The 16413-nt window shown below is 33.0% G+C and overlaps 1 protein-coding gene across 1 annotated transcript; it reads left to right on the forward strand.

Moving 5' to 3' along the window:
* Positions 1–2376: 2376 nt before the first annotated feature.
* On the forward strand, positions 2377–6070 carry LOC139858251 (MLO-like protein 4). Its single transcript, XM_071847117.1, has 15 exons — positions 2377–2496; positions 2656–2713; positions 2791–3014; positions 3429–3545; positions 3639–3699; positions 3947–4023; positions 4134–4208; positions 4299–4384; positions 4601–4650; positions 4867–4907; positions 5022–5198; positions 5273–5308; positions 5432–5499; positions 5575–5635; positions 5721–6070. The coding sequence occupies exons 1-15, from the start codon at positions 2377–2379 to the stop codon at positions 6054–6056; spliced, it is 1587 nt and encodes a 528-aa protein (XP_071703218.1). The 3' UTR covers positions 6057–6070.
* Positions 6071–16413: the final 10343 nt, after the last annotated feature.

The following is a 16413-nucleotide window of genomic DNA, read 5'->3' on the forward strand; positions in this document are numbered from 1 at the left end:
CAAGCAAAATGTATGTGTAACAGTAAATGCATTTTTAATGGTAGACGTATATACATAAATCTATTTTTTTTTTGTTTTTTTTGGTAACGGTGGAACCCCAACTACGAAGCAGGCACATTGGCCCCAACGCAGCGAGTAAACCACCGGGTAACCCGCAAGCCGACCCTCACGGTTACCAGGAAAAGCAACCTCAGGTGAGCTCCCTTTTTGAACGAGATGGCAGTGCCAAGAATCGAACCCGGGTGGCTCCCTTCACTGGAAGTGTCGGTGGCCATCCAGGCTATGCCTGGATGGTTATCTATATTTATGTATTAATATATGTATTTCGGGTTTTAATGGATATATCCATGGATGATACTTTTTCATCCATATCCATATCCATATCCATTTAGGTTCATCCATATCCGTATCTATATCCATTTAGGTTCATCCATATCCATTAAAATCGGGTGGATCGGGTGAATATCCACTGGATCGGGTGACCATTGCCATCCCTAATTAAAATGATGGAAATGATTATTTATGTTAAACTAATGAACTCACCAACCTTTTGGTTGACACTTGAAAGCATGTTTATTCTCAGGTATGAAAGAAATCTTCCGCTGTGCATTTGCTCATATTAGAGATATTACTTGGAGTCATTCATGACATATTTCAAAAGACGTTGCATTCGAGTCGTTGAGTTCATCAAGATTATTATTAAGTCAATTATAGATGGATATATTACGAAAATGTATGCATGCCGACAACTTTCAATGTAAATGAAAGTTTGTCTTTTAAAAACGAATGCAATGTTTGTAAAATGTATCATATAGAGGTCAATTACCTCGCGATGTAATCAACTGTTGTGAATCATTTATAATCGATATGGACTTCGTCCGAATGAATTAGGACGGGTCTTTACAGATAGTTGGTCAATCACAAAAGTTTCTCTCTCTTATTTCTCACACTTCTACTTTTGATTTATTTTTTTATGTGTGAATATTATAGTGGAAAAATGTGAGTAAAACTTTTCTCTTGAAAAGTATATGTTTGTCTACAAAAATCATCACAAGATGACTTTATCATGATTTTAAAATGGTATCATTGCACAGTGCCTCAAATTTACACTTCACTAATACCACATTTTGAGTGGCCAAGAAAAAAAAAATATATAATAACTAAATTAAACGGTTTACATCCGAATATATTACTCGCCCTCTCGTAGATCTGAGTATGAAAATGTAGAACATATTTGTCTTCAACAATAATAACAGTTTGATACTACCAAACACTAAAAGCAAAAGCCATCCAAATTACATAAATACAAAAATGTCAAACTAACCCCACTGTAGCACTGTCAAACAGTAATAAATTAAAATTTATTGTTTAAGGCGAATAATGGATACTGTACATGTATTTAAATCTAAAAAATTACTTATGTGCTTTCAATTAAATTTTTTTAAAGATACTTTGTATTATTGTATACACTTTGAGGCTAAGCTCATGTGTAACTCACTGCAGAAATAATAATTTCCCCTATTTAAAATTGTTCATAAATAAATGCCCTAAAATGTAGCTTTTTGATCAACTATTTGGGCAATTTTGATCTCGTGCAACAAAGCTTTATTTGCACGAGATTTCTTGTGTTGAAAATTCTTGATTCGGTCGATTAAGCTCAAGGTTCTCATGTGAGCTTCCAATGCAAAGTTATGTCACCATTTGGTTATCACAACTATGGATCTTGATTCGATACGCATAGTGTTTGGATAGTTTAAATTTGATCATTGTACAAATTCTCATTCTTGTTACGTACGTCTGGATTTTTATCTTTCGAATAAAAATTTCCTTTTAAGAAAAAAAGTAAGGATGATTATGTTAGACGATATTAAGGCCCGAGTCCGTATATGAGCTTAGGGTCCATTAGAGTTTATCTATGTTTAGGGATTATATATTCCATAAATACCTAATTATGAGTACATAAGCAACCTTAATTCTCTAAAAACCCTAATGAACCAAGTCCACAATCGAATTTGGGCGGATCTATATAATCTATCTAACAACTTCCTAACTCCTTAGACATATTCAATTGGTAGCCATCAATGGCCCATTGGCCCTCCCATTTACTACTTTTAATACTACACTTGAATTTCAACTGCCAACATAAACAGGACACAAACAAATATATTTAATGATGACATCAATCTGGACTTCTTCATTTTCATCTTGATTTGACTGAAGTTCTTTAAAGAAATCATAACTTAATGCAATCTTTGATATCAAATAGCAAAACCAAGCAACAAAAACTTTTGATTCCTCATGGGGTTAAGTTCTTCTACATATAAGTAGCAAACTTGTGAAGATTGTTGCACAGTTTTTGTCAAAATTTGATAAAAAATGGAAGTAAAAGAAGGGAAATCATTGGGGGAAACACCAACATGGGCTGTTGCTAGTGTTGTATCAGTCATGGTTCTTGTTGGATTCTCCATTAATGCATCTCTTAGACACATTGAGAAGGTTAAAAATTTAAACTTTAATATATTTTTCTTCAAAATCTGATTAACCATCTTGTTTTCTTTTCAAGAATATGCATTGGGTTATGTTCAAGTTTACATTTTTTTCTTTTCTTGAAAAATTTAGTTTGACTGAAACTTTTGTATCTTGTAAAAAACACAGTGGCTGTATAGAACAAAGAGGAAAGCTCTTATTGCTGCTCTAAACAAGATCAAAGAAGGTAATAATTTTAAACAAGATTGTTTGTAGTGATTTAATTTAATTTAAATTTTTTTTTTTTTTTGGGTTTGTGAACAGAACTAATGCTATTTGCTGTTCTATCATTGCTGATGGGTCATTGGATAGTATATGCTGCTCAGATTTGTGTTAAATCATCAGCATTAAGCAGCCAGTTTTATCCATGCTCAGTTGAAAAAAGTGTTGAAGAGTCATTACATCATCAAATATCTTTCATTAGTAACTCAAATTACTCGATTTCCAGGCAGCTTATAAGCCATAAAAACCATGAGTTCTGTCCTCAGGTGAATACTTATTGTTTATACATTTGTATAGATGTGGCAAATATGACCCATTTACTTGTGAACGGGTTTAATTAGCTAGTGCTATATCTCAAATGGGTCGATTTGATCTGTTTTTAACGTATACAACTTCCTAAATTATTATTACAATACAAGTGTTTTAACAGTGTTAGTATAATCATGTTCATATAAATAATTATAACATATGAAAAGTAATGTTGTTACATGCCTACCCATTTTGAACCAGCGTTAAGAAATGACCCATTTTCCCACCCTACCCACCTCAACATTGGTCCACGAAGCGGATCGGATACCTAGTTTAACTACAAAAAAAAAAAAAAAAAAAAACATCTACATATGTTTCTTGAGGTCTTATAAATGATTATGGTCACTAACTATATGTACCACCATTTACAGGGCACTTCATCGTTTGCTTCTGAAGAAAGTCTTGAGCAGCTACACCGTTTCTTGTTTGTTTTGGGCGTGACACACGTATCTTACAGCTTCTTTGCAATCGCCCTCGCAATGATCAAGGTTTCCCATTATCTACATTCTATATATTTAGTATTATTCTTCATATTTTAATCCAAATCCAAATATAAAAGTTAAGACATTTCCTCTCATCAGATCTATAGTTGGAGAATCTGGGAAAATCAAGCAAAGGCCATGGCCCATCCTCATCCACAAGGTGCACCATTTTCATTTACTTACCTTTTGTTCTTCTATTCATTTTATAATAATCAAAATCTGATAATCAAATAACTAAAATGCACTATAATACATTGTGGTGTTTGTAATAAGCTAATAATCAGATCAGATGTTTGAGTGTGGAAAATTTAAAGAACAGAGAGTGAATAAGTAAAAATTAGATTAATGGAAAAATTGGTGACATTATATTAACTTTTACTTATAATTTTTATACCCTGCTGTGTTAGGAATGAAAAGATTATCTACGTTTATTTATCGGAACACTGCGCATCCATGGAGCCAACACAATATCCTCATTTGGCTGGTAATCTAATCTGTTAACATAGAATTTCATTTTAATTAATGATTTCAATTCAATTCAAAGTTTTATTAACAACATGCATAAAGTTGCTATGCTGAATAATTTTTATTCAGCTTTGTTTCAGCCGAAATATATGGAGCTCGATAAACAGAACAGACTATCGGGCTCTGAGATTGGGATTCATTACAGTAAGATATCATTGTAATCTCCCTTCAACTTTTTTGTCTTACAATTAACATTCATGTGGTATTTGATTTTGTTTCCTCCTATTGTTTCAGACACATAACTTGCCACTTTCATATGACTTCCATAACTATATGCTTCGAAGCATGGAAGAAGAGTTTCGAGATATTGTTGGGATCAGGTATCAATTACTTTCAATTGTCCAGTTGTTCACTACTTAGAGTTCAAAAGATTCATTTTTTTCGACCAAATTCATTTATCTCAGAATAAAACCTCAGTGTGTATTTTTGACATAATAACTGTGGTTTTAAAAGAATGTGATTTATTTGTTACAAGATATATCATAGTTTTAGTCTTTCTTGGTGAAACATGTGACAACATTTTCTTTGCTTTGCAGCATTCCACTCTGGATTTTTGCCATTTCTTGCATTCTTTTGGGCTTTCATGGTAATTTTTACGAGATACTTTTGAAACCATAAACGGTCTTATTTGTGATACGTGTGGCCAAAAGTTCAATACAGAACTTTATTAATGTGCACCATTGTGCACAATTGTAAATCTGTGCATATTAGTTAGTTCTGTAGCTTTTTGGTTCTGTATTGAACCTCCCCCTACTTTGACATAATTTTTTTTTCTTAACGAAGCTGAATTGCTCATTTGCAGGTACTCATATCTACTTCTGGCTGTCGTTCCTGCCTATAATCGTACATACTCAATCATTAACCCTTTTACGTTTAGTTATTGACTATAAAAATCATGATCTTTTCTTACATTGTATGTTTTGTTTTTTGTACGTATAAAATATATATACAAAAAAGTTCATCATGCTTGTGGGAACTAAACTGCATCGAATAGTAATAAAACTGGCTGTTGAAACGAAGAACATGAGTCAAAGTCAAAGGATGGAACGTAGCCACTTTAATCTGAGGGACGGCCTTTTCTGGTTCGGAAGGCCAAGGCTTCTGTTACGGTTGATACAGTTCATATCTTTCCAGGTTATAATAGTTTAACATTTGCTGATATTTTATATTTTTCACTCAAATTTTGATACCTAACGAACTGTTTGCAGAACGCTTTTGAAATGGCCACGTGTCTCTGGTCCTTGGTAAGACGACTTACCTACTTTTTCATTCGTGGGCCCGTTTATATCATATGTAAAAAAAAAATATGTGATGTTGAATTTTATTAAGATTAAATAACATTCTTGTTATCTTTAATTTATATGTAGTGGGAGGTGAATGAAACTTCTTGTTTTACGAAGAATCATCAAGTTCTTGTTATTCGATTGACTTTTGGGTACGTTCACTTTAATAAAATCTTGATTTTGATATCTTAAAATGTTGTCTTTATGTTTCCTTATTGTTTTTGCAGGGTCATTTCACAATTTTGGTGCAGTTTCATCACATTCCCTTTGTATGTCATTGTTACTCAGGCATGATCAATAAACAATCTTGTCTTTTGGGGTCTCGTCTGTTTATATGTGCATATTTTTTGTAATTTTGTGTTGTGTTTTGCAGATGGGTTCTCGGTTCAAGAAAACCATAGTGTCTGAAAATGTTAGGGAATCGTTGCACACATGGCGGCGGAGGGTGAAGGCGAAACACGGTCATAATCGTGATTTTTCCCTACTCCCAATGACGTCATCAACCATGTCGTTGGACTCGTTGGTGGATCATGATGACCATGATGAGATTGTGCCCATTTCAAGTCCACATGCTTTTATGAAAAACAGTCAAAGTCGTGTTCATGAAGTTTCGACATGCCATGATGATGACGACGATGATGATGACGATTGTGAAGAAACTGACGTGTCTTGCGATTCAGAAAAATTTGAACCCGAGATCATTAATTAGACGTTGTTAAAAGTCATGGCATTTTTTATTATGAAGCCATATGAACCTAATAGTGAAATGCATCTTGTTACTTATGAACCAAATAGTGAAAAGTCATAGCATTTTTTATTATGAAGCCATATGAAGTTATGTGTTGGTGATTTGCGTCACCAATATGATTTAAGTGTAATGAGATTAATTTGTTAACTAAAATAATCTTGATAAATATCGAACAAGTTCGGAAAAGTGTGGAGTGCACACTTGTTTGAACTTATCTTGATTATGACGGGGGTTCGGGGGGCAGCGCCCCCGGGGTTCGGGGGGCAGCGCCCCCGGGGTCCAAGGGGTGGCAACCCCTGGCGGGGTCCAAGGGGCAGAACCTTTTAGCAGTTATGAAACTCCCGGATTTTGACCCGGTTTGACCCAAAATAAAAAAAACCCGGATTTGAACCTTTTAGCAGTTATGAAACTGCCATTCGGCAGTTATAGAACTGCCATTCGGCAGTTATGGAACTTCCGTTTTTTGGTTATTTAGTCTGGTACGTTTAATCAAATTCATATATACAAAACACATTCTTTGTTCAATAATTCTAAATTTTATCCGATTAGAGATTTCGATAGTACCTGAGACGACCCGTCCTAATCCATAAGAACGAATACAATAACATATGGTTACATCGCGAGGTATTTGACCTCTATATGATAAATTTTACAAACATTGCATTCATTTTTAAAAGACAGACTTTCATTTCATCGAAAGTTGACAGGCATGCATACCATTCCATAACATCCAAACTATAAATGACCTAATCTGTCATTTACTTTAGTAATAATCTTTATTGAACTCAATGACTTGAATGCAACGTCTTTTGAAATATGTCATGAATGACTCCAAGTAATATCTCTAAAATGAGCAAATGCACAGCGGGAGATTTCTTTCAAACCTAAGAATAAACATGCTTTCAAGTGTCAACCAAAAGGTTGGTGAGTTCATTAGTTTATCGTAATCAATCATTTCCATAATTTTAATAGACCACAAGATTTCATTTAATCAATAATCATACACTCGTAAGTGACTAAAATTCATTCATATGGATTGAACACCTGGTAACCGACATTAACAAAATGCATCTAGAATATCCCCAAACATATAAACATCGAAGTACTAAAGCAGTTCAAATTCTCTGACTGGGGCTTGTCAAGGCCCATAAATCTATCTTTAGGATTCGCGTCAATTGGTGGCAATTATAATAAACACCAATTCTTAGGCTACCAAGTTCAACAAGGGCGATATCGGGTATAACAATTCAACCATAGAATGTAGTTTCAATTACTTGTGTCTATTTCGTAAAACATTTATAAAAGCAGCGCATGTATTCTCAGTCCCAAAAATATATATTGCAAAAGCATTTAAAAAAAAGGGAGCAAATGAAACTTACGATACTGTATTTTGTAGTAAAAATACATATGACGATATTGAACAATGCAGGGTTGGCCTTGGATTCACGAACCTATATCATTTGTATATATATATATATATATATATATATATATTAACACACGTAATTGTAATCGAGCCAATATATATATTATTATTAGTGATGTAATAAATTAATAAGTTTCATTATATATATTTTCATTTTATATATAGCAATATTAATATCGTTAAGTTTTGTAATTTAAATATAATTTTTTTATTTGAAATCTTTATTTATATACTTGATGTGCAGCGGGGTAGTATATAAAATAGCTTATAATTTTACTAGGAAAATACTATTAAATACGATACAATTTTACACAAGATATTTATTTATTTATAGAATGGATATACTTAAACCTTGCTACAACACTTATAGGCAGTGTACCTAATCGTACAGTAGTGTAGTTTTTAGTAAGTCCGGTTCGTTCCACAGGGAAATCTTTAAACAAAGCTCAACGCTATATTAGTTTACTTTTATAAAAATACAAACATATATATAAGTAATATTATTATTATAAAAGGGGGGTTTTTACCGTTTAATGACCGGTTTGTCGATTTTAAGATTTTAGTCGCAGTTAAAACCTAATGTAAAATATAAAATAAATACAAGACTTTAAATTAAAGCGTAAAGTAAATAACGATAATGAAATTGCGAATAAAAATGCGATAAAATTAAATTGCGATAATTAAAAGTACGATAATTAAAAGTGCGATAATTAGAAGTGCAATTAAATATAAAATAAAGGAAATAAAATATGAAATAAAAGAATTATGCTTATTTAAACTTCCGTAATCATGATGTTTGACGTGTTGATTTTAGTTTTATGCCCATGGGTTAATTGTCCTTTGTCCTGGATTATTCAATATGTCCGTCTGGTTTTTGTCCATAACAGTCCATCAGTCATAAATATAAATTGCAAGTGTCCTTGTCAAATTATTATTATACCCGAAGATAAATATTCCAACTAATTGGGGATTCGAATTGTAACAAGGTTTTAATACTTTGTTTAATGAATACACCAGGTTATCGACTGCGTGTAAACCAAGGTTTTACTACTTTGTTAACAATTACACCAATTACCCTTGAATGTAATTTCACCCCTGTTTTAATTATTCTAGTGGCTATTAATCTATTCCCGTGTCCGGTTAAATGAACGATTATTCGTACATATAAATACCCCGCCCATCGTGTCCGATCGAGTGTATATGGTAATTTATAGGGACGCCCAATTGTAAATCTTTATATTAACATTAACAAACTTTCATTTAGTTAAACAAATATAAAGCCCATTAATAGCCCATAGTCTAGTTTCCACAAGTGTCGTTCTTTTATCCAAACCCCAATTATGGTACAAAGCCCAATTACCCAATTTTAGTAATTAGCCCAACATCATGATTACTTCGTTTTAAATAAGCATAATAATAACTTAGCTACGAGACATTAATATAAAAAGGTTGAACATAACTTACAATGATTAAAAATAGCGTAGCGTTACACGGACAGAATTTCGACTTACACCCTTACAACATTCGCTAACATACCCTTATTATTAGAATTATAATTAAAATTAAAATATAAATTATAAATATAAATATATTTACGTATGAAGAGGAAGAGAAAAAGATATATTTAATTTGATCAGAATTCGGTTGGCTTTATAGCCAGACTTGAAAATTGGGGCTCCGCGACTCGCGGCAAAATGGCCTTAAAACTCCGCGAGTCGTGGAGAGATATTTACAGCTCACACCCTTGGAGTTTCTTGCTGCCGACGGTTTTTATTATATATATATAATATATATATAATTAATATAATTAATTATATATTATATTATATTTATATACATAGTTAACTTGTAATTTTTAGTCCGTTGCGTCGAGCGTTAAGAGTTGACTCTAGTCCCGGTTCCGGATTTTCGAACGTCCTTGCGTACAATTTAATATCTTGTACTTTGCGTTTTGAATCTTGTACTCTTGTGATTTCGAGACGTTTCTTATCAATAATTGGAACCTTTTTGATTGTCTTTTGTTCTTTTGAGCTTTTTGGTCGTTTGCGTCTTCAAATCGTCGAATCTGTCTTTTGTCTTCACCTTTTATTATTTAAACGAATATCACTTGTAAATAGAACAATTGCAACTAAAAGCTTGTCTTTCTTGAGGAATAATGCTATGAAATATATGTTCGTTTTTAGCATTATCAAATATTCCCACACTTGAGCGTTGCTTGTCCTCAAGCAATATTGTCTTGAAATACTAGAATCACTTTTTTTTATTCTTCACACTTTGTACATCAGTGATTTCTATACGGCGGTATAAACAATGGTAGTAACGATATGGTTTACAGTCCCACATGACTATAAAAATTTAGATCCATTAAGGAAATTGGATCTTTATGAAAACATTTGATTTTTTTTTTTTTTGAAAATTAAATCTAGTTTTTACCCTAGATAAGTTTTCCGGAATAACCCTTTACCGGTGTTTGCAAAATATTTTTGTGGGTTTGGTGGGTTTCAGATTTGAAAATTTTAGCTCAAAACTTGCGGTTTTGTGTCACCCACTTGCTAACCTTGTATTTGGAAAGCAACACGTCCAGTTTACTTGTTCCGTATATTACCTTTCGGCAAACTACCGTCCGGTTGTAAAGGAAAGCGTTGAACAAGCAACTGTTAAGGTAATGTCCCGTGACATGCTTTTGATTATGGTCTATAACGTGTCGGACGCAATTACTATCCTTGGTAGGAGCAATAGTAAAGCTCACCCTTATAATTTGTCGGTCTGGCACAAGGTCCTGTCTTTGACCATGCTATGCAACCACCGTTCTTACGGTTGACACCCGATTTAGTTCAGGTGACCTAATGAATTCCAGGTGAATTCCTAGGATTTTACGTTCAACGGTAATGAACGCATTGAAATTAGGGTTTTCAGAAAACAAATCGGTTTATAATTTTGATCAAAATATTTTCTCGTTTAAGCTCGAGTTTAGATATCATTGAATTCCATGAGTTTGTAATTCTCAATCTTTAAGGTCAATCTCAAGGATTGAGTAATATCAGGCTTAAAAGCTGATTTTTGATCTTTAAGGAGATTATCCTTTCTGGGGATCTGATTCATTAGTCTTATCCAGCTAATTTGCATGGTGCCCCCCCATTGTACGAGATAAATCCTTCTCATGGTTAGGATAAATCTGACCACTTGGCGACCCTGTTTAATGCTGAGGTCCGTGGATTTCCTGCTGATTTTAGTGATGACTTTTCTAGATTTTTCGTCAACCTACAGCTGGTCTGAACGACAACTTCATGACCTAAATCAAGAAGCGCGTTTCTTTTTCGGAAGACTTTACTTCCTTTTAATGATGGAATTGATTCATCGTGTAGATCCATCTCTTCTTTTCTTTCATTGGGTAAAACAGTTTAGTTTAGTCCAAAGCAAAAGTATTTTCAGTTATTTGTTACAGATATATGTGACATATGTTTAAAATAACTTGGTAAATTTTCCCACACTTGGCTTTTTATTTTTCTTTTTATCGTCCTCTATTCCATTTTAAATGAATTTTAACATTTTAGTTTGTTTCTCAATTTATGTCCTTTCTGAGGTAACAATAATTTCGGTGTTAAAACCTAGTTTTATCGTTCATAAATATGTATAAACATGATTTTAATTCATTTAATTGAAAATTTCTAAAAATTTTACTAGAATTGGGTAGTCAGTATATAAGACTAGGGCTGTTCTTTTTTATCAGAGAGCACTAGATTCTAATACAACTACTGCTTTACTAGTATTTTTAATGGTAACCAAGTGTTTAATATAAAAATTTTAAAATCCGAAAGAATTTAATCCCTTCCCACACTTAAGATCTTGCAATGCCCTCATTTGCAAGAAATCAGTAACAATTTAAATTATTGAGGGTGATTTGTGTGAAAATGATTAAATTTTTACCAAAGTTTCCAAATATATTGGCGTTTGTTTGCTGAATGATAAATGGTGCACATCATTTGTTCATTCCGTCTTGTTGTTATTTCACATGTATTTTGCATCTTGTCGTCAAAATTAGTTGCTTTTGCTGAACTTAATGCCAGTCTTTGAAAATGCGTTGTTTTACCCTGTTTTGTACATAAGATAAACTGCAAACATATATACATATTTTTGAAGTTTGGTTTATTACCCCACATTCAAAAATTATTAAAATCTAAGAATAAAAGTTAGATAATTATAAAAATGATTACAATATTAACAAAAATATTAAATGCATCAATAATTACAAATTACAAAATAATAAAAAAAATAATAATTAAACTAAGGATGATATTGGTACCAATAGGGGTTCCACGCATAACCATAAGTGCTATAGAATGCTTCGGCAGGGTCATACGTAGGATATGGTAGCTGCATCTCTATCGACCAAGGAGGGAAGACGGGTTTCGGTGTAGGAATATAGTTTCTACCTATATGTTGGCAATGCGCTATGATCTGGTTCTGATGAACTTGCCAATCTTCAAATGCTCTCTGTCTAGCATTTTCGTATTCCTGAGAAGCTATAAACCTATGCATTTCTTGCATCTCATTCCCCCCTCCTACATTACCTTGTTCCTGGTTTCTCTCTACCTGTGGATGTCTACCATTGTATCGTACTGCGGCGTTATTTCGCCGCTTCAAAACTTTCGCACCATGGTATACATTTAAACCTATAGTGTCGCGGGGTTCCGGCTCTTCTACTAATAATCCCCCCCGACTTATATCCACACCGAGATATTCACCAATCAAAGTAATAAAAATACCACCTCCTATTATGCTATGTGGACGCATCCCCCGAACCATAGCTGATAAATAATAACCCACACAATATGGTATACTTACAGCGCTGTGTGGGTCTCGAATACACATATGGTAAAACAAATCTTGTTCATTTACCTTTTCTTTGTTTTTACCCCTTTGTGTAATCGAATTAGCTAAAAACCTATGTATTACTCTTAATTCGGCTCTATCTATATCCAAATAAGAGTAGTTTCCCCCTTTGAAACGGTGATGGCTTGTCATTTGACTCCACACACCGTGTGTATCAAAATTTTCATCTATCTTTCTACCGTTTAGTATCAATCCTCTACAATCGGCAGACGCTAACTCCTCAGGCGTATATATACGTAAAGCCTGAGCCATGTCTAGTAAAGACATGTGGCGCATCGAACCGCCTAACAAAAATCTAATAAAAGAACGATCGGTTAAACTAGCTACCCGATCATTCAACTCTATACTACATAACAACTCTTCACACCATACTTTATATACAGGTCTGCGTATGGTGAATAAACATATCCAGTCATTAAAAGAAGAATTACCATACCTCTGTACCAGTAATTCCCTAATTGGCCCGGCCAATTCTACAGCTTCCAAGGGTCCCCATTCTATGACCCTCGGTACCTCAACAACCTTGGAATGAAGAGTATGCAAACCCCGTTGATATTTTGGATAATCTATCCAAAGTCTGTCAAATCTCAGGTTCGGGTGCAACTGTTCCAAGTGCATATCTGAAAAGGTCATGACTGGATGAGGTACATCCTGCTTGTAGTAGTTATCTACCTCCTGTTGTTCCAAGTTCTCAGCAGGAGCATGGCGGGCTTGGGATGAAGATTCACCCCTTTCATTCTGCAAAACACATCAAACACAAATTTTGTGCATCCAAATATGCATTAGTGTCAGCAAAATCATCAATCAAAATAATTACAATGACATTATCAATTTATATCAAACTTAAGCTTATTTTCACATTTTTATCAAATCTACACTTTTTCAAATAAGCATATACGAAAATTTTCGCCAAGTTCATAAGCATTCAACTCAAATAACATGTCAAAATAATCATTACTAGCAAATAAACAAGTCTCAAATGGCATTATCTTTCAAAAATCAAGTTCATGAATTTTGGACTTGAAAAAGTCCACTTTAATTCTCAAAATCATGTTTAGGCTCAAAGTTTGGATCATTTAACTACCTAGACATGTTACACTACTCAATTTAGCAACAATTCATGACAAAAATTGGCCATAACCTGTTTATATCAAAAAGCCCCAAATTTGCTCAAGAACACAAACCCTAGATTATTCAAAATTTGAAGTTTAAGGCTTCTAATCATGTTAAACAGCATCAATCTAGGTTATACAAGCATAATACATAAACAATTTAAGTCTAATTACACTAAAAAGCATCAAAATCAAATTGGGGAAAAATAGCTCAAGAACACTAAAATTCGAATTAAATGGTGTTTAGGTGTAGAAATTTACCGTTTTTCTTGAGTAGTTCTTAGATATCATCCTTCTCAACATGATTTTAGCAAAAAATTTGGTGATTAACGGTTAAAAATTGAGATTTTTGGGGGTGATTTTCGGGTTTTTCGGGGTCTTTTTTCGCAGTATTTGGGTGTTTATGTGTGTGGGTGAGTGAACTGATCGTGCAGCTTGTTATATTTTTTTTTTCTGTAATTTTGTCCCTCCGCGAGTCGCGGAGGTTTTGCCCTGAAAACTCCGCGAGTCGCGGAGTTTACCCTTTTTTTTTTTTTTTTTTTTTTATAATCTTTAACTTACAACACAATTAAGAAATTAATTTTAAAATTTTGTTTCCCTTGTTATTTAGGACGAGGTCGTTTCGGATCGATGTCCTAGTCCGTCCCTCGACAAAATTTTAAAATTTGTCTTTTTGTAGCGATTGTTTTAAAAGCTAAAATTTTTGGGTTTTTTAATGTTTTTGGCATACTTTAAATCAACAAGATTAAAAATATTGATAATAAAAGTTCTCGTCCCTCCCTCGGGTAAAGCAATTTCGGTTCAAAGACCTAGTCTTCAACTTACGACGAATTTTAAAAATCATATTTTTAACTTAATGAGATAAAGTAAATTTTTGTTTTTAAATTCACACAACTTAAATATAAAATTCAAAATTAATATTAAAAATTCACACCAAACTCAAAATTTAAAATGCATAAAATTAAAAATTAATATTTTAAAAATTAAAAATTCACACCAAACTTAATTTAAAAATTTATAAATTCATACCAAACTTATATTAATTTTTCAAATATTTACAATTTTAAAAATATTGTTTTTACAAAGTTTACAATATTAATTTAAGATTTAAATATTAAGATTAAAAACATGGTAAAATAAAATTAAAAATCTTTTTGTCTTTTTATCCCACTTTAATCAATCAAATATTATCAAAAATATGCGCCCCTCTTTTCGGTAAAGTAATTTCGGTTTCAAGACCTAATTTAACTCATGACGAATTTTTGAAATATTTTGGTTTGATTGATTAAAGATATTTATACCTTAAGAATAAACGTTAAATTTCGCAGTGATGTAATAAATTTTTGAAGGATATCAATAATTTCGGTCGCCAAACCTAATTTTATTTAATACCAATTTAATACTTTTTAGCGAACAAATTAGCGTTTATTATCAAAAGGTTAAAAATAAAAATAAAAATAAAAACTGTACAGACATACCTGTGAAATAGATTTCTTAGTTATATGATCTATTATATTCATAAGATAGTCGGTTTAATTGGTTTTCCATGGCTGCATAGGCGTAACCTCGAGCATTCATTGTCTTTTCTTCTAAACATATGAACGGTCCGTCTCTGCATAAAGTAACAAATTCGGTATTTGAATAGGTTTGATTATTTGAACATTTACCTCCATGTGACCATTTTCCGCATTTGTGACATCGTTCTAGGTGTCGTGCTCTTCTTTTCGCTGCGGATTTTGATTTTCCTTTACCAAATTTTAACTTATTATCTTCGCATCTGGATCCTTTTCTAACTCCGTCCATTCTTTCTCTGATTACTGATACTAATTCACTCGGTAGTATGTCATTATTTCTTTTAGTGATCAAAGCGTGTAGCATTAGACCATGGTTTAATTCACAGGCAGTCTTCATTACGTAAAAACCTAAAAAAAATAAAAATTCAGAATGGGGGGAGAAGACTAGTTCTTTAGGGTCTGCTAGGGAAAGACCATACGTGTTCCATTTTCGAGAACTACACGAAAACAGACAATCTAACTCTAACAGAAATACATATTATCCTTTAAAGACTTGATTCTCCCCACACTTAGTTAGCTGTGGTGTCGAAATTGTGATTAACTTCGTTGTCGACTTCCATCGGACCATGTATGTAATGTTTAACTCTGTGACCATTAACTTTAAATTCAATCCCATTTGAATTTATCAATTCTATCGTTCCGTATGGGAAAACTCTTTTGACTATGAATGGTCCAGACCATCTTGATTTCAATTTTCCAGGAAATAGCTTGAATCGTGAATTGAAAAGAAGAACTCTGTCTCCTTCTTTGAATTCTTTTGAACTTCTGATTCTTTTATCATGCCATTTCTTCGTTCTTTCTTTATAGATTAACGAATTTTCGTATGCTTCATGTCTTAATTCTTCTAATTCGTTTAGTTGACTTAATCGTAGACGTCCGGCTTTATGTAAATCAAGATTACATGTTTTCAAAGCCCAAAATGCTTTGTGTTCAATTTCTACTGGAAGATGACATGCTTTTCCATAAACAAGTCTAAAAGGTGTGGTTCCAATTGGAGTTTTGTAGGCTGTTCTAAAAGCTCAGAGTGCATCCTCCAATTTAATGGACCATTCCTTCGGATTTGATCCTACGGTTTTCTCTAGAATACGTTTTAAAGCTCGGTTGGTATTTTCAACTTGTCCACTTGTTTGTGGATGATATGCGGTGGAGATTTTATGAGTTACTCCATATCTTTTAAGAACTTTCTCAAGTTGATTATTACAGAAATGAGTACCCCGATCACTTATTAAAGCTTTCGGTGTTCCAAACCTTGCAAAAAGACGTTTTAAAAATTTGACTACAACTCGTGCATCGTTAGTTGGGAGAGCTTGTGC

The sequence above is a fragment of the Rutidosis leptorrhynchoides genome, chromosome 7, assembly GCF_046630445.1.
Source record: "Rutidosis leptorrhynchoides isolate AG116_Rl617_1_P2 chromosome 7, CSIRO_AGI_Rlap_v1, whole genome shotgun sequence".
Classification (NCBI taxonomy): domain Eukaryota; kingdom Viridiplantae; phylum Streptophyta; class Magnoliopsida; order Asterales; family Asteraceae; genus Rutidosis; species Rutidosis leptorrhynchoides.

Coding starts and splice junctions, on each gene's coding strand:
- LOC139858251 (XM_071847117.1), top strand. CDS start 2,377: ATGGAAGTAAAAGAAGGGAAATCATTGGGGGAAACACCAACATGGGCT. Junction 5,500..5,574: donor GTTATTCGATTGACTTTTGG/GTACGTTCACTT, acceptor TTGTTTTTGCAG/GGTCATTTCACAATTTTGGT. Junction 5,636..5,720: donor TGTATGTCATTGTTACTCAG/GCATGATCAATA, acceptor TGTGTTTTGCAG/ATGGGTTCTCGGTTCAAGAA.